The 17,525-nt window shown below is 35.7% G+C and overlaps 1 protein-coding gene across 3 annotated transcripts in view; it reads left to right on the forward strand.

Annotated features, from left to right (window-relative positions):
- The first annotated feature begins 6,696 nt into the window (after positions 1–6,696).
- dpr4 (defective proboscis extension response 4) overlaps positions 6,697–17,525 on the forward strand; it is a 49,822-nt gene continuing 38,993 nt past the window's right edge. Inside the window, exons 1-2 of one of the 3 annotated variants that reach the window (XM_036377335.2) lie at positions 6,697–6,869; positions 14,861–15,258. In XM_036377335.2, coding sequence (XP_036233228.1) covers positions 15,189–15,258 — 70 coding nt within the window. In that variant the 5' untranslated portion in view covers positions 6,697–6,869; positions 14,861–15,188. The other 2 variants (XM_036377334.2, XM_036377336.2) reach the window with 2 other exon arrangements.

Below are 17,525 nucleotides of genomic sequence, written 5' to 3' on the forward strand. Positions count from 1 at the left end.
ATTCTCAAAGTCCCATACATATATGCCAGCAATATACATATATATATATGTAGAGGGGAAGATACAAGCTTTCAAAAGGATATATGAGAGCACAACGATGTTGGCGTCTTCTCACATTTCAGCAGTCCAGCAGTCAAGCAGTTCGTAGTAAGTCCACGTAGGAGTAAAGCGGAGGCCATTCAATGAATCACTTTCTCAGTATACGCCCCAATCCATCAGTTAGTCAGCAGGTAGTCTGTCAGAAGTAGCATTCAACGCGCTCATCGCTCACTAATACGATAAAGATCTAGGGTGGAGCAACGGAAATGCGCTTGCTCCACTTTCAGCGCGTTGAATTGAGAAAAGAAATAAGCTTGAAGAAAAAGCTTATGCAGAAGATAACTGTAAAAGGGTGGAAATGTGCAAAAATCTATTTACATTCAATTTAAATTTATTAAGCATTGGCGCGCCAACACACACACACTTACAGACACTAGCACCTAACATGTGGCACTTGCACTTCGTGCAGCAAAACAGGTTCAAAATCACTGCTTACGAATTATATCTGCTCAGGGCATGTACAACGCCACATAGATATAGGATCGTGCAACGAATTTCTTGTGCAGACCCCACTGTTGCGGTCGGTCTTCACATATCTTAATGCAATTCTCAAGCTTATTGCTTCACTTCGCTAAAGACAGACAATTGGAGAAACACAATTTCAACGAATTAATTGCATACCATAAATCGCTGCCTGCCGTAAGGCGATATACTGCTCGGCAAGCGAATTCGTGCTATTTGGCGTGTATGTAATGTAACAACTGATTCAGTTAGATGGCAGTGGAAAAGCTAACGGTGCTCATGTCTTTCTGATAGTAATTGTAGATAATGAGTGTGCGAACTGAAAGCAATAAAAGGAATTTATTTCACACACGTTCTTTAATACAAGGGCTCATTATCTTTCTAGGCACGCGGTAAATTCAGGTATGAGCACAAGCACAGCAGATCGTCGATACTTAAAGACATGTCGTTTACTAATTTCTCTTAATAATTAATAATAAAAAAAATTAATAGATTAACAAAAAATTAATGTTTCAAAGGTTAAGTATTTAGCTAGAATAACGAGTTAAATTTTTAGCCAAATCGGTTAAATTGTTGTAAATCAGTGTTTCCCCGAAATTTTAAAAACATAGTTTTAAAAAAAACGCTTTCAAAGTTCTGACAACAAATAAAACTTACATATATCAATCAGCTATGCCAGGTGCATACAGTAATATTTCTTTCTCCTTTTCTTATAATGCGTCTTTGTCAATCGAAAACGCTTGATTTAATAAATATACCTGCGTGTCTTTGAATACTAAAGGTCGGAAAGACAATGGAAGAGGGACCTTACAGAACAGTTGCCGCTGACGTAGTCACTACTTTCAAGCGCACTACGGCGCGCTCTTAATTTGTGGCTATAACTTCGAAAATATTGAAAATTTCGGTTTGGAAATTGTACAGTATATTTCTTAAAGATTTTTCTATTAAAAAATGTAAAATTAAAAAAAATAAATTTTTTTTGAACCCGGGATACTACCGACTGAACATACATATAGATATACATATATAAATACGAGTAAAGTGTATTAAAAGGTTGTGGTTAAGGTTAACGATTTGTCGTTTCGTGTACAGATCGAAGCAGTATTTATGTGAATTTCTTTCTAACGAATTCTTACACTGACAGCAGGTGAAGTAAGAGTTGGTAACAATAAGCGGCAACAAGACCGATATAAATGAACAGGGTTCAGGTTTTCATTAGGGATAGTTTAGAGCACACACTTGCGTTATTTCAGTACACGCCTACAATATTTAATTTTTTGGTTTTGTGACCAATTTCGTTCAACACTGACCGAAAAAATGGCCCTGTAGGAAATAAACTGGAAACATATCCATTTTACATCTATTATATGCAGAATAGCATACCTGCAAAACATATCTTCGATTGCCACTAACTAACTTCACTGTGTCAGCTGTGTTAACGTTACACAGAATAAATCAGGTTGTAATTATTGCTAGCAACCACGAAGTGCACTCGTGTAAATTCGGAAACTACGCCCTGCGCGGCACGCTCACATTGGTACAATTGTAGGTGTAAAATGTATGCCAAACCTTCTGTGCACCAATACCTTTGCTCATTTGGCAAGAGTTGCTCAACAAAAGTTTCCCCTCCGTGTGTGTAAGATTATATATATTTGAGCGCGTTTGTATGTAGATTGGAGTCATGTGTGCCACGTTCTGTGGCAAGTTTTAATGCTTAAGCATTTCATACATAAGTCTTTTAAGCCTATTCTCCACACAAACACAAGTACGCTCACGGATGTATGTGCATTTTCGGAATTGCTGTTTTACGCGCTAATGCGAATAAATGTTTTCCTTGTTGTCGATGTTGGCTTATTTATGTTTGTGCATGGCACGCACAAGTGAAAGCACAACAGATTTATCAGGTGTGATTTAATGTTGCAAATTCCAAAGGTACTTTGTTTCCTAATGAAGAGGATACAACGCATAATTCACAGAAGTTTTCAAATTGGGCTGAGCTCGATTTAATGATAACGCTTCGTGTTAGGTTCTTTTATTGGAAGAATCAATGCGTTTAGTGGACAATTATGTACGCGTCTGTAGAACGGAAATCAGGCAACAGTGGATTTAAAATTATAGCTGAATCAGAAGTCTTCAAAAAATAGCAAAAAGATTCTTCGTATGAAAGTTATTCTATTGCCTGGCATCATCCGTCTAGGCACATCATCTAGTTTTTCATCATATATTTTTTTGAGTTATTTGTCACTTATAAAATTTATATATGAAAATCCAGGTTTTCAGATATAGTGAGCCATGTGTTGTCTGCGCTCTGCAGTTAAACTAAATTCACACATTGAAGGCAAATTGAATGTTTTTATAAATTTCGCTTTAAAAGCGCATTTATGCAACGCTCAAAAGTGTCGAATCTTTCCAACAATTCGATTGGGTTCACGTGCGATTTGTGTTCAATTGAAACGTTGCAAATTGCGTTCGCAGCAAGTGGGAAAATCAAGTGCATCAAGTTATTTGAACCAATGTTTGTGCGCGTGCATGCGTATGTGCGAGCGTTCTTCCAACTTTGCATGCTTAGATATAGGCACTCATACCTATGCTAGTACAATCGACGAACGCAAATGAAAAAGTAGTTGTAAGTAACGGTGAAGGAGAATTGGCAAAAACAAAGCGACAGACGTGCTGCAGCTCAAAAGTATGCGATAAAGAAGCGTGCGAGGGCACGAACTGTGCAAAGTCAAAAAACTTTATACAATAAATCATGAGCGAGTTTTTTGCTTACAAAAGTGCCGCACACTTTCCACCGCACTCGGCCTGTAAAAGAATGCAGCAAGTTTTTCTTTTCGCCACTCATTTATACCTGCTGAGGTGTGTCACTGCCATGAGAGGAAAGCCGTAGGAGTCAAGTGGTGTGGAGCGAACGCTGATATATGATTATTTTTGTTAGCCAAGGGGAGATGCCTGGGCCGCTAGTCTTATGCGATTTTAAGAAACGACAGCAGCACTTTCTTGAACTGATAAGTGTAATTGCGCAAAAACTTTCGGTATTTATTGTCAAATTTCTCCATAGCAAAATGTTGGCAGCAAGTGGAATATTTATCCATGTGGAAGTTGAAAATTTTTAAATTTTTAAGCTTCTCAGAATTACTTTGCTCCTTTAGATTTTCGAAACTTGAGAAACAAGTGCCTGTACAATTTAATTTATTATTTATAATATTAAAGGGAAATTACAAGCGCGCAAACGCACTTACCTACTGTTTATTACGACAAAACCCCCTTGCTTTACGCGTGGCTTAGAGAAAGTGGAAAGATAGTAAAAAAAAAGTACAAGCTTGTAAAAGTGTATTAAGCCTGGTCTGTGTTATTGCTGGCCGACTAAGTTGGAAAATACTTATATTAGGCGAGTGCGCGCGTCTGCAGCTGCTGCCGCAGCGAAACATTCTCGTTGTCATTGCCAAGGAATAAATGCCACAGCTTGAAGGCGCAGGATCTTTGCAATAAAGCGTGACAACGCTAGTCATTGGGTTCAACAAATCGCTAAATGCAACCACATTTTATCTATTTAAAGAGCACAATAGTTAGAAAAGTAAGTATTATAAAGAATTAAAAGTGCTGGCACTTTGTAAACAACATGCGGCGCTGCGACGGCAAAAAACAGTATAGAAGTTAATTTAATTTTAAACTATTTGCTGTTAATTATAGCGCGGGATTCAATAAGCCCCATTAAATAACAGACACTAGTTCACCATTACTAGTTTAGATATTTTAGGTGGCTTTAAAGCAGATAAAGAGGTCTGAATTGAATTTTAAATTGACTGAAACTAAGTTATCATCTTCATTTGAGCATATTTTTATGTTTCCTTATATGGACAATTATTATAAATGTTAATTAATCGAAAAGCTTTTACTTATTTGATTAAATAAAAGTAAAAGTTTGACGTTACTTTACGCCTACTACACAAAATAAGTACGACTGAGTTGCAATAAGAGTAACAAAGTAACAACTATAACAACAGAAAAGTTGAAAGCTTTGAAAACAGCCAAGACAAGTTACGTTAAGTGGCAACTGTGAGTGACTTGGTATGTAATTCTAAAAACATATCAGCCAAATGGATTTGGTTTCACAACAGACTGTTTACTTGTCAGAGCTGGGAAGCAACATGTGTGAAATTGTCAGTGACAAAGGCGACACCACAATATCTATTGACATTGATAACGCAAATATTTACAACAACCACTATCAAACTGAGAATATTCATGTGTGTAGTGAGTGAAGAATAATGTGAAGGCATGCGAAGTGAAAATTTCTAACAGGATGCGCAGCTTTGAGCTAAACGCTACTAACAAAGGCGAAATCACATCAGATGAAAATAGATAATCAAATTGAGTTCCGACGATCTATATATATATACTATATCTCAATGAAAGTTCCGACGATCTATATATATATACTATATCTCAATGAAATATCGGAAAGCAATGGAACAGCACTCGTTGGAGATTTTCAAGACCACTCTGCTATATTAGTACTCACTGTTAGACTTGGTTTACTCGTATTATTTGGAACATTTGCGTTATAAAATGTTATAAAATGTTATAACATGTTTAATTTCATGTTTCAATTCCAATAGTTTATTTTTCAGTTATTTTTTAATCCACCCTAATGCAAAGTTTTAAACCTATTTTATTTGTCTCGATTTTTATTTATTATATGTCCTTTTTTTGGATTGAGTCAAGCCAAACTTAACTTATACAAATATCTTCACTCCAAAACTACTTCTCAGCAATTTCCATACGCTAAAAATTGGTCATGTAACACCTACAGAAACTACCAATTTTATATGCAAGATGTAAAAACGAAATGTGCACATCTTTTAGACGTGGGTTCGCCTTTCTGCTCGAGCAGACAATCAATGAAAATGGTGTCGCTTTCACTATCCGAAAAGCTTCAAAATTTATTTGATGCAATCCAATAGTATATAAGCTAAAAAATAGTCGCTTTAAATTGCTTTTCTGATGCAACGTTAGCATACACATATTGATTTTGCCCAGCAATGAAGCACAAATGTTCACAAACATACCTACTCAGGTAAGCAAGCGAGCTGCTGAAAGTCATTATCTAACAATACAAGACGGCAACGAAAGAAGCGGTGTTTTTTCATGGCTACGCCTCTTTCGCTCGAGAACACCTTTACCAATATTTTTGAAATTTTGTTCGGTATCGTTGGCGCTTTACTCATTGTACAAGTATTAGTAAAAAGTTTCATAAGCATGAAGCTCAAAGGCCTTGAAAATCGTCTAGGAACACAATCATGCGAAAATATTTACCAATTCATAATATTTGACCCATTTTTGTTTTGATTTGGTAACGAACATATTTATTTATTTTTTTGATTTCGATTTGTTGTTGGGACGCCTTTGTATCACCAAGAATGCTACTTCATCATTAGTTGAGATGATTAGAGAAGCATTGATGCTGTAACCGGAGACGCAATCTGGCTGATCCTTTACTCTGAAGGATGTTAATATGAAAGATATAAAGAGTGTAGCAGTAAAAAATAAAAAATCAGCTATACCTATAGTACTCATATGGATATAGAATATATGGTATTTATAATCGAATGAAGAAAACCCAGCTGAGAAAATTTAGCTATCCAAAATCTACCGACTATCGAACAATATGCGACTTACACAAAGAAATATAGCTAAGGGTGAAGCCGCTTTAGCACATGTGCAAGAATAGTGAGCTCTATATCACGAGCAGATATATACCATATACATTAGATAGGCGAAGTTATAGGAAAATCATATTCAAAAGAACTTTATTTTGCTTTTATCTTTTCATGTTTATTTTGCTCTACGCATTACAGTCGTGTCGTAGGTTAAGTTTCTTGAATAAGCTAAGAAGACGAGCGACATTTGTACTTTGGTAATTTTCCAACTATGTATCCATGTCCACATCAGAATAATCGGATCCACTATATTTAATAAAAACTAGTGCCATACCAACTAGTAATACGCACTGTTACAAAATGATTGAATGAATAAGAAATTTTAACTCATTATTTGTTTCTAGATATATATATTTATAAGCACCTTATTAAAATTTCAGATATCCAAAATTTGATCAACTAAAAATTATTAGTTGGAGATTTACTATATGCAAACAGACTATCGCGTCAAACTCAATATTAAGCGCCAAGCATTATGCTTCAAACTGCGCCAAATTATAAAGAGTATCAACAATCAACTTAAGAGTATGTGCTGCAACGTAAGAGTACCAACAGCTAAGAAGCGAATGTTATTATGCGTAATAGGTAAGTAAATTGAATAGTGTTGTATGATTAAAACGCTTTATGGTTATAAGTTTGCATTGTATAGCATTGAGAGCCACTCTCGCGCTAAACTTCGACTCTCAAAGCTTTGACGTACGCTCCAGCATATTTGACACTTCCAAGACACGTGGTTATATTTATGTATGCGTGTTGTTAATGTGCCGTTTGCAACTGAAAACACTCTCTGCTCTTCGTTTATGCTCGCATACACGAACTTAACGACGGCGAATAGATGAAAGTATGCCGCGCTTTTTGGTCACGCTTTGACGAGGGTATGCAAACAGCGTGGCATGCAGCATTTCTTGAAACAGTTTCAGCACGAAAATCCTTCCGAAAGGATGTTAAAATATTAAAGACGCGTTCGAAATAGCTAACGGTATATACAATACAACAAATATTGTGTTAATAACTCATTGTGAAAACAAATAAAGCTAAAGCGGATGTGGAAATGTGTGTATGAACCGCTTCTGTTATGTAAACAAACTAATTTATAAATACAAACCGGATGTACAGATATCAAGGTTTGAAGGAGAAACGTGTGTATTAGTGATGTTTCAAATAGTTAGCAAGCCGAAAAAACTGTGGTGAAGCTTAATCAAATTATTGAATGGGTGATTACTTTTTTCGAATAATAAGAAATATTGCGATTGAAAAGTGAAAACTGGTGGAAGTTGGGAAAAAATAAAAAATCATAAAACCAATTTCAAGCTAAGTAACGCCGTCCGATCGATATAAGCGGCGGCTATCTAGCACGTGTCCATCCTGGCAACAGCCGTTTACTGGTGTATTCAACTCTTGACGTGCTGTTGGACTTTATATTTATACTATATATATATATATTGGCAGATGAGAAATGTGATGCATCTGAAGTTACATATGAAGTGAAGAGGTTCCAAATATATTCATACCCATAGTGTTTGCAATACAATACGTAAGATGAATTACGAAAACAAGTAATAAACAGAAAAAAAAGAATTCGAATTGAAAAATTTCTTACTAAGAATTCAGATAAAATAAAGTGGTAAGAACCGAAAGCTTAAGTTCGGAAAGTGAAAGTTATACTTTTAGATTACGGTGTGTGTAGTCAAACAGAAGAGTGCAAATACACTGAATGCAAAAGAAACCACCAAATGTACTACAAAGCCACAAGCTGCTACCAAATTTCGTGCTATTTGGTATCAATCAATAATTTCAGGCCGAACAGTTCACCTATAAAACAATGTAAGCAAATATCGCATAATATATTGTCATAAGGCATATATAATTTTTTTTTTTTGTTAAACATTTGTATAAGTTGTATTTAAATTTACGAAGAGGTAAGTTATTTGAACGCATGCTTCAATATTGGCGGAAATGCTCGGGTCATAGTCATTTTTATATTCAACCAAAAGTAGTTATTAAAATTTCTGCTTTTTTTAAACTTTACTTACCATTTCCTTTTATTTTTTCCGACGGCTATTTTACATATGAGTGCCCATTTATTGTGTTTTAATTTCAACAGATATATAGTTGACTATATGACCAAACTTTAATTAATTAACGATCGTATTTCATGTAATACCATTTGAATTGTAACAATATGTGGCACAAATCGGTAGTTCAACACACTACAAGGCTGTCTAACATATATATATGTATGTATACATGTACGAGTCTATTTGTTTAGGTATACTCATCTGAACTTAGCCATATTAATTTCAGAGTAAATGACACCTGCCACCAATCACTGAGGCGTGTGTGCTTACAGTGGTAAAACCGCAAGGCAATTATTTTGTTTTGACCTTTTGCAATCAACTAGTGACAATTTTTCCTTCAATCAGTTAACCACATCAATGACATGGTGTGGCCCTTTGTGCAATTACAACAATCGGTAATCTGTCAATAAATAACACTGGTTAACAAAATTTGATTTTTTTTCGTCACATTTAAATATATCCACTAAACAATAAAAAGCATGTGTATAAAAAAAATAGACACGCCAGTTTTTCTTGTGACATCAAAACATACATTTTCTTAAAAATCACAAACATCAGCTACATTTAAAGAAATTATTGCTAAATATAGAAAATATACTTATGATTTTAGTGAGTATTTGACTTCTAGAAGGTCTTTTTTAAGTCTGCTGGCATTCCTGCGCTACATTTCCCTTGATAGCGCTTCACACAGCGCACACATTTGCCGCAAAGACATCCAGCTGAGCGTTCAGCATATGCATTTTTAAGAATATATTACACCCCAAAGCTTTATAGGACATTACAAGTTCATTTATTAAGTCTTTTTAATTTCCGATTTTTGGTTGCCTAGAATATGTTAAACAACATTCACGGAACATTCACAATACAGTACGAGCTTTTCCTGATCATTCAGTTTTTCTGCAAAGCTCTTATGGTTTATGAGTTCACTATTTTCAGATACTTCACCATGCTGCCTTAGAACAAGTTCCAGAGTAGCATGCTGATTTTATGATCGATTTGGAGGTTTTGGCACAGGCCGTTCGGCACTCTGCAACATGAATGTGCCGAAGACAAGCAAGGAAGTCTGTTTGAACTTGGATGCAATGCATTTTGTTTGAGTCAAACAAAAATATCAATGACTTACATAAACTTTTGGTGTGGTCCAAATCATTGGTATAGCAAATGGCATATGTCGGGGTTCTTGTTTAATACGACCTAATAGTAGCCTCACTTGCCGTACATAATATTAATGCGAAATTCCGACGCTGAGATTTAAAAGTTAATTTTCCACACACATAACAAAAACTATCGGGTTCGTTAGATTACTTCGTGGCATGTTTACGATGTAACAAAGGCATACTCGTATATGATGTAAGTTAGTCGAATGCAATAGTTATACAGTCGTATATATGAAGTTATTTAAAAAAGACTCCTAAGTAAATGAGGTCAAAAATTAATATGTAGCTGTCACAAAAAGCGGCGAAATTTGCTATATGAATTTCACTAATATTTCATGCTAAACCACATTGAGGTCATCAAGAAAACATGTTCATTTAGGTAGGAACTGGAAAGTCGTAAATCACTATATTAGATATAATCGAACTAGGAGAAAGTATGAACTGGCTACAGTTACGTGTGAAATTAAATGAGCTGCTATTTTCGGTAAAAATTTCGGCATAGGTACGAAGACCTCGTATTCGGTACTCAGTAGCTTGAAAAATTATAAACCATGTTTGAATAAACATAGGCGTTCTTACGTAGCACTATGTTTGTTAAGTTATATTCGAATATATCACTTTTGTTTTATTTATGTATGGCAAAGAGAAATAATTAGCGGTTTTCATAACTTTTATCTTTTCAGAGATGAGAATAAAACTTGTGGAAAATGCGATGACTATATAATGCTCGCAGCTATTTCTTTTCTCTCTCAGTTTATTTTATTAGGTCCAGCGATGATATAGCTCTTATTTTTACTAAGAAATCGGTTGGTTTTAAATTATAGTTTCAATAGAAATCTGTTTTAATGGTATTCTGCAATTAAAACTCTGCATTAAAACTAGTTTTATTCTGTCTCTCTTAACTCCTGTGGTTTTCATCTTCGAAACCCGTTAATATGCCGAGGTAATATGCTATTATACAAAACCGTCGCGGACTAGCTGAGTATTTTATTAGTCGTAAGGGTAAGCGGAGCAAACGAAATGCTGTGGAAAGCTTGTAGGATTCTTGCAACAACAATAATACCTTCTAACACTTCAACGCGGAGGGTTCCGCTTCGTGTTAAATAGGGTGTACTATTTTCTATGCAACTCCGCTCATTGTGAGTGTTAATGAGTAAAAGCATCTGCTGACTGCAACAGTTGTTGAGCTCTTTTGTCGCAAAACTCCATTCACCATTCATTTTTCTCATTTACGTAACGTAATATTTACCGCTAGCAAACATTTTATAATACAAATAAAAGTCGAAAAAGAATGTCAGAAAGACAAATGCAGAAAATATAGTCAAGTAAATAAAAGCTACAGTGAAGACAATTTCAGGTCAATCTAAAAATAAAGCACCCTGTTACTGAAAGTGCTGATGACTGCAGTACTTACACAAAAACTGCATCTCTGCCACTTGTGTACTGAGCAGGTCAAGTAGCACGGTGAGATAGTTTTATTGCTTCGAAGTATCAAAAAGAAAATGTATATGTAAGCAAAGTGCTTAGAGCGATAGTTGCAATGACGCTTTGGGTTTAAACATTCGGATTATTGACTGTTGCAACGATCGATTCGATTTCATATTTCTTCGCTCATTATGTCATATTGTAGTTGGGTATTTTAGCTGGGTCGCACCGTGCAGCTCACCTTCATTTCGTAATGACAATCTGGGCACTATGACATACATATTTAAAACTCGTAGCTGCACTGTTGCAACGGAGAGTGTGTGTGCAGTTGAGAGCGGTAGAAGGCAGCTGCAGCATTTTTAATAACTTTGACACTTAAACTTTTCGCTGCAGCTTCGGATTATAGCAACATTATCTTGCCACAGCCGCGCAAAACCATCACAAAACAAAACAGTATTGTGTGAAAGAGATGTAAAAAATGCAAAAGTAGACTTATACTTGTAGATACTCATGTATTAAGTGGCGCGTCTCATGCGGTATGAGTTTACTATGAGTACTTTTTTCTCGTTGGCTACACCATTGCCTTTTTCGTTATTTTCTCTTTTTCTGGTTAGTAAGTTCAGGCTGTCGAGCAGACGTTGTTTTTGGCGCCTAATGGACCGGTATTGCACTGTCTACAATGCAAAAATAACTGCAACAACAAAAACTACCACGTTTTATGCATGCAAAACTAAAATCAACAGCAGTTCATGCAAAGTGAGGAGTAGCAACCTTCACCCGCCTGGCGTTGGTAGTTGTAGCAGAAACACTTGCAACATTAGTGGCTGCTTGACTGGCTGTAATCGATGTCAATGCCGCCACTTTCAGTGAATGCTCTGTGTCAAGTTTAACGCGTATGCTTCTTGTAATAATTGCTGTAACAGCTGGTTTTCGACTTTATAATCCAGTGCCGCGTTGGTGTTACAAACGGTCTGCGAGAACTTTGCGCTTTCCCAATGCGGAATATATATATATTATATAATACATACTGGGTAAGATTTCTTCATTTTACAAACTAAAAATCAGAAGAGTTTCGTAGTTTGGTGGCAATATTTGGAGTATCAAGAATTCTTCTTTCAAACAAAATTTCCAAATTGCGACGGAATACTGGATTATGCGAACTATTTACAAAATAAAGTAAAGTCTGCTTTTAAGCAGAAAATATGCGTAGTTGCAACAAATGGCAATTAGATGCTTGATGTTGTATTTAATAAACTGAAATTTGTTTTGCTTGGCCACGATGTTATAAGCGTTCAGTGAATTAGATAACTTATCAGTAAAAATCGAAAAGAATGCACGCTTAAAAATGTTACTCATACGCTACGTAGATTCCCAACTCTTGAATTGTTTGCAAATTTTATTTTATACTTCTTTCAAATCATCATTTGCTTTTTCAATAATTAGCATATATTTTGTCGAAATTATTTTTATGCATTTTATCTCTTGAGCAACAGATGAGCTTTGGATAGTAATTATATGAAAATATTCATATATTGAATGAATAGCTTATGAAATGCTACTTAAACACAAAGTCTAATGAAATGCTGAGAAGTACTTTGAGTGCGTGCAAATTTTTGCAATAACTGCAGACTAATCGTCGACAGCTACGAGGCGCGTTCATGTGTATTTTTATATGTGGCTTGATATCGTCGTAATGCGCAGTTTTCAGCTGTTCGAGACCGCAATATATCGCATTACATTAAAATATACAGCTGTACGAGTATATGCGACTAAACAAGTAGCAAGAATTACTTTCAGCGCTAAAAATGCTTACTTAGTAAATATTAGCTCGTTATGGAGATATAATTTCGTGTGTGCTTTGCAACTTTGAAGCACAGACTTGTGCAATTAAAACGGTACTTACAAGTGCACTGCTACTGGATTATGTATTATAGAACGTTTTTCAAATTAGCCCCGCCCTACGCTAAATGCAAGGGCTGTTAAGTGCATGAATTTGTATTTGCATTCATTTCGACAGTAAAAGTGAGCCACACGGCGGCAACCATGAGCTCATGTGCCCTTTTGTGTTAAAATGCACATAATATATGACATACCAACATGTGTTATATATGTACATATATAGAAGTGAGTGTACCGTCGCTTGCCGCTGGTGGCATTGACACGCTCCTCAAGTGAATTGTAAGGCAGGCAAAATTACGTATGTGTGTTTTTTTTATTTTGCGCTTATTTTTACTTTTAAAAACACACCATAAGAGCAAGTGGCCGTCACATGCTTTTCTGTGCGTTGCACTATTTTCCACTCATGCACCAATTTATGTATATATGTATGCATTTCTGTTGCTTTTCGAAGCAGACATTTAAATGCTCGTATCATAATGCAACATAAATCTTAATTGCAAATAAGTAACGAATCAACGAAGCAAAGTCAGCAGACAACTGCTTAAATGTATTTGTCTAATCCCACCATCTCACTCCATACTCATATGTGTATTGCACGCATACATGCTGATATGGCGGGATTTGCATAAACAATCCACCGGTGAGTGGCTTAGAGAGACCTTGCATGCTCAACTTTCGCTTTATGTTTACTGTGTATAGCAACAACAAGCGGCGCGCTGCTACGCTGCACTGCATTAAAAATACTCGAGGATCCTTGAAAATGTTGCAATTACTGCAACATTACAATGTGCAACGCAGCACTTGCATCAGTGGTGAAAAAAATAAACTTGTGAAACAGAAATACAGTAATCTTGATGCAACTTAGTATATACTTGTACACCTATATATTCACTCACACATTTATGCACATATTTCTTGTTGTGTACGCGCAGCCAAGTCCATAATTCTAAATATGAAGCAAGCAGCCGTCGGTTACTGTATGTGCTTATTATAGGGTTCTAACGCAGTTGCTCCCAAGCTATATAACTATATATTGTACATTATGCGCATTCTCACCCTACTTTTGCTGCTGCAGTTGCTTTTTGTTGCTTTCATTGCTTGCCTTCAACCGCAGCGCGGCAGTTGCCGCTTACCAATTGAAATCTCCTGCCATCGTCCTCCGCCCTGGCTCTTGGATGGGCTTCGAGGCCAAGTTGTGTGATTATGGCTGCCGCGGCGACACTTTTATACTTTAACCGGCAACGCATCGGAGGTTAAATACACCGCAACCGACTAGCTCACTCCTGCATAGGTCAACCCCTTCGAGCACTCTCTCTCTGTTCACTTGCCTGCTGTAGAGGCTCTTGTTTCCGCTTTTATGCCAACGCCTTTTGTCTGGCATTCTCGGCGCTGCTCCCGTTGCCGTCCATTTTATTGTTCTGGCTGGTTTTGTGAGCCATTCGCGGTGGATAGGAAATACCTATTGTTTGCATGTGAACGTTTTTCTCATTAAACATCACTCAATCGTTGCTGCTTCCTGTGTGTGTGTGGTCTCACGTGGCTGCCTCGCCTGATGTGCATATTCTCGTCGCTTCCTTCGTGTAGCATTTATATAATTTTTTATTATTGTTCTTGTAATTATGTCTAAATTGAAGTGTGCATTTGATTAAAGGCACAAGTGGCATATGAAATGAGGCGAAGAAATTGCAGTATCCTACAATCCACGAGCTAAACTGCAGTCTCGCTATACAGTCGTTATATGATCCACCCCCTATGTCTTTCCATGGCGCAGTGGTCCTGAAAAGGAAAAAAAATTGTGGTAAAAACTTGATTTTTTATTTACAACGTCGAATAGGCAAATTTTTGATCAGAAGCTTCAGTCTACAGTCAGTGTTTTGCAGGCTCATTTATGCAATCCGCTTTTAGTTAAATTTTGACAGTGAATTTTGAACCATTCTGCATATTATTGTGTTTCAGTTTGAATACATACATGACGTTGTTGTTGTTATTAAAAAGCTTTTTCTTTCTATTGTTGCAGACTTTTGAAATTAATGAGTTTGCCAAACTCAGCTTGACTCAAATAAAACGCGCCAAACAAATCGTCATTCCGACTTTTTGTGCATTCCAATGCCAAATTTTGCCGCTAGCTATACGGTAAGAACAATGTGAAAATATCGACCCATAGGTGAAAGTCAACAGAGGCACAATGACAAGCTTGGTTAGTAAAACGAACGAAAAAGCTAAAACTGCTCGCGAATAAGTCTTGCTGCTTTGTGTGTAAAACAAAGAGGACTAGGCTACGGCGTGAAGGCAGGCAGCGCTGGTTTTAAGGTACACAAATTGCTTTCGCAAATTAAAAGGCAATCATGCTGATGGATCACTTGCGTCGCTTTGGCTTACTCTTCAGCACTCATTTGTTGCTGCTTATGCTGCTAGGTGAGTGTGCGTGTATTAATCGTGCGTCATCTTCATGCAAATATTTATAAACCTATTCCATTCTATTTATATGTCCAGAGTGTATGTGTAAACGTTTTATTTATATTCTTTTAAGTAATTATTGATAAACGAAATAAAATAATTTTGAAAGCCTCTAGAGTGCAAATTAATTTTAAATAAACTTCTGACGCAAACGAAGTAATATTGTAGAAAATTTAATTTTAATGTATATACATACATATATTATTCCTAAAAATTTAATATATCAAAGTTATTTTCTACTATTGTTTATTTAATTTTTTTGCACAACTGCACACAAAATATTTATATTTGCATTCCGTTGTTTATTATTTTACAGAATTTAATGCCTTTGAGCATACAAAGAAAATTGCATAAATTCATGCAGAAGTCGACTGGATTGTAGCGAAATACTTTACTGTTAATGTTGTGTATTATTTAATTAATTTATTCCTTGTTATTATTTTAGCGTTAAAAATGATTTCAAGTCATATTTCAGCAACACACCCATAAACAAACTACTCTTGAGGAAATTTGCTTGAATATTTTATTCCTCGAACCAGCATGTGACTCACTCATATCCTCGCCGACACATTGCACATTACATTTACAGTGTTTATAAATGAATAATTTTGGTAAATTTACCGTGGCTACGCCGCGGAGAGAAAGTCAGTAACACTGCTGATCGAATACGAACTCGTCTACTGGCTATCGAAGGCCGGGATTGGTATCCAGTGTGTTTTGGGGGGGTTTAACTGCCGTTCGTCCGTGCCGCTTTCATAAAATGTTTTATTTGATAATTACTGTTGCTTTCATTCCGGAACACTATAATTTGCTAAATTACTTCCATCACTTTCATAGTCCATGGTATTTTCATTGTGCGTGTTGTTGATTTGCCAATATTATCAACGGTTTCAGACTATAATTAAATTGTTAACGTTGCACGACAAACTTCAGTTAAACGTACAATTGAGAATTGAAAATTGGGAAAAAATAATCAATAAATAAGCGTGAGCAAGTTGAGAAAGAAATTTGTTCAGCCATCTGTTTCAGAGCTTTCTACATGTGATGGGTCAGCTGATTTTTAATATTTTTATACAAACAGCTGGTTTTGTTTATTCACTCTTTCGAGAATTTAATTTTATCGTTATTATTTTCTTTGATGTTGCTGTTAAATAAATAAGTCAAGCAATTACTTTGAAAATTATTGCGTATATTTGGCTGAATAATTTGATTTAGTGAAACGATTTCATTAACTTGGTATAATTGCTGGCGAGAAAAAACCATAAAAATAAATTTGGTTTAGTTTATGCTGAAATGCATAAAACTGTTTCAAGCGAATATGCGATCTAATTCATGTTACTTACCCTGAAACTCACCAATACGTATAAAGTAAAAACAAAAATAAAAAGCCAACAATACTTATTTAGTATAAACAAAAGATTGCTGTTCCACGTTTTGTCTTACTGTAGCCGTTGAACTTCTAAGCTCATGATATTGCGCTTAACTGAACATCTGCTGAACATCTCTTCTATATCATCACTACAAAAACAAACGATTTAATAAAAGTTTATATTCAGATAAAAGCCAGAAGCTCAAAGAAATTTGCAGAAAGAATCGTTATCAATAAAGTGATTCTCAAGCGCTAGCCAAGCAAAGTGGCTACAAAAGTCCAGGCAAAACCTCACGCAGACATAACTAGGCCTGAAATTACCAATTGACAAATATTTATTTTAAGTAAACTGAACACGCTGAAATATTATAGTCAAAGCACGTTTTCAACATGAGTACACCAATTAAAAACACGCATTGACATATTTCTCTTTGTTTTTGCGTATATCAACACTTGAACACACGTATATATATTTACGGAAATGTATGGAAACATCAGCAGACAAAAGTGTTACTTATTTATCACAAAATTAGGCTCAATTGATGCGATTTTACAACATAGAGTTGCCATGTATTTGTTCTTATTATTGTGCAAGTTTGCTTCTGTTTGAAATGAATCATCTAATTGCTGCTATTCTCTACATAAATTGCTTTTAATTAACTAAATTCAGTTAATTTATTATGCCGTACTCCAGCTACGACTCACACATGAAACAATGTGAAGCACAATTGCGGAAAAGTTGAAAGAGTAAACAAAGAACGCGCTAACAAATCTACTCTTTCGTTTGTGCGAATAAATCTATATTAATGTGCAGCTAATTAGTTAGCCATTTATGTAGGAAATCGAACTTTGAGCA

Source organism: Bactrocera oleae, chromosome 2 (assembly GCF_042242935.1).
Source record: "Bactrocera oleae isolate idBacOlea1 chromosome 2, idBacOlea1, whole genome shotgun sequence".
Taxonomy (NCBI): Eukaryota; Metazoa; Arthropoda; class Insecta; order Diptera; family Tephritidae; genus Bactrocera; species Bactrocera oleae.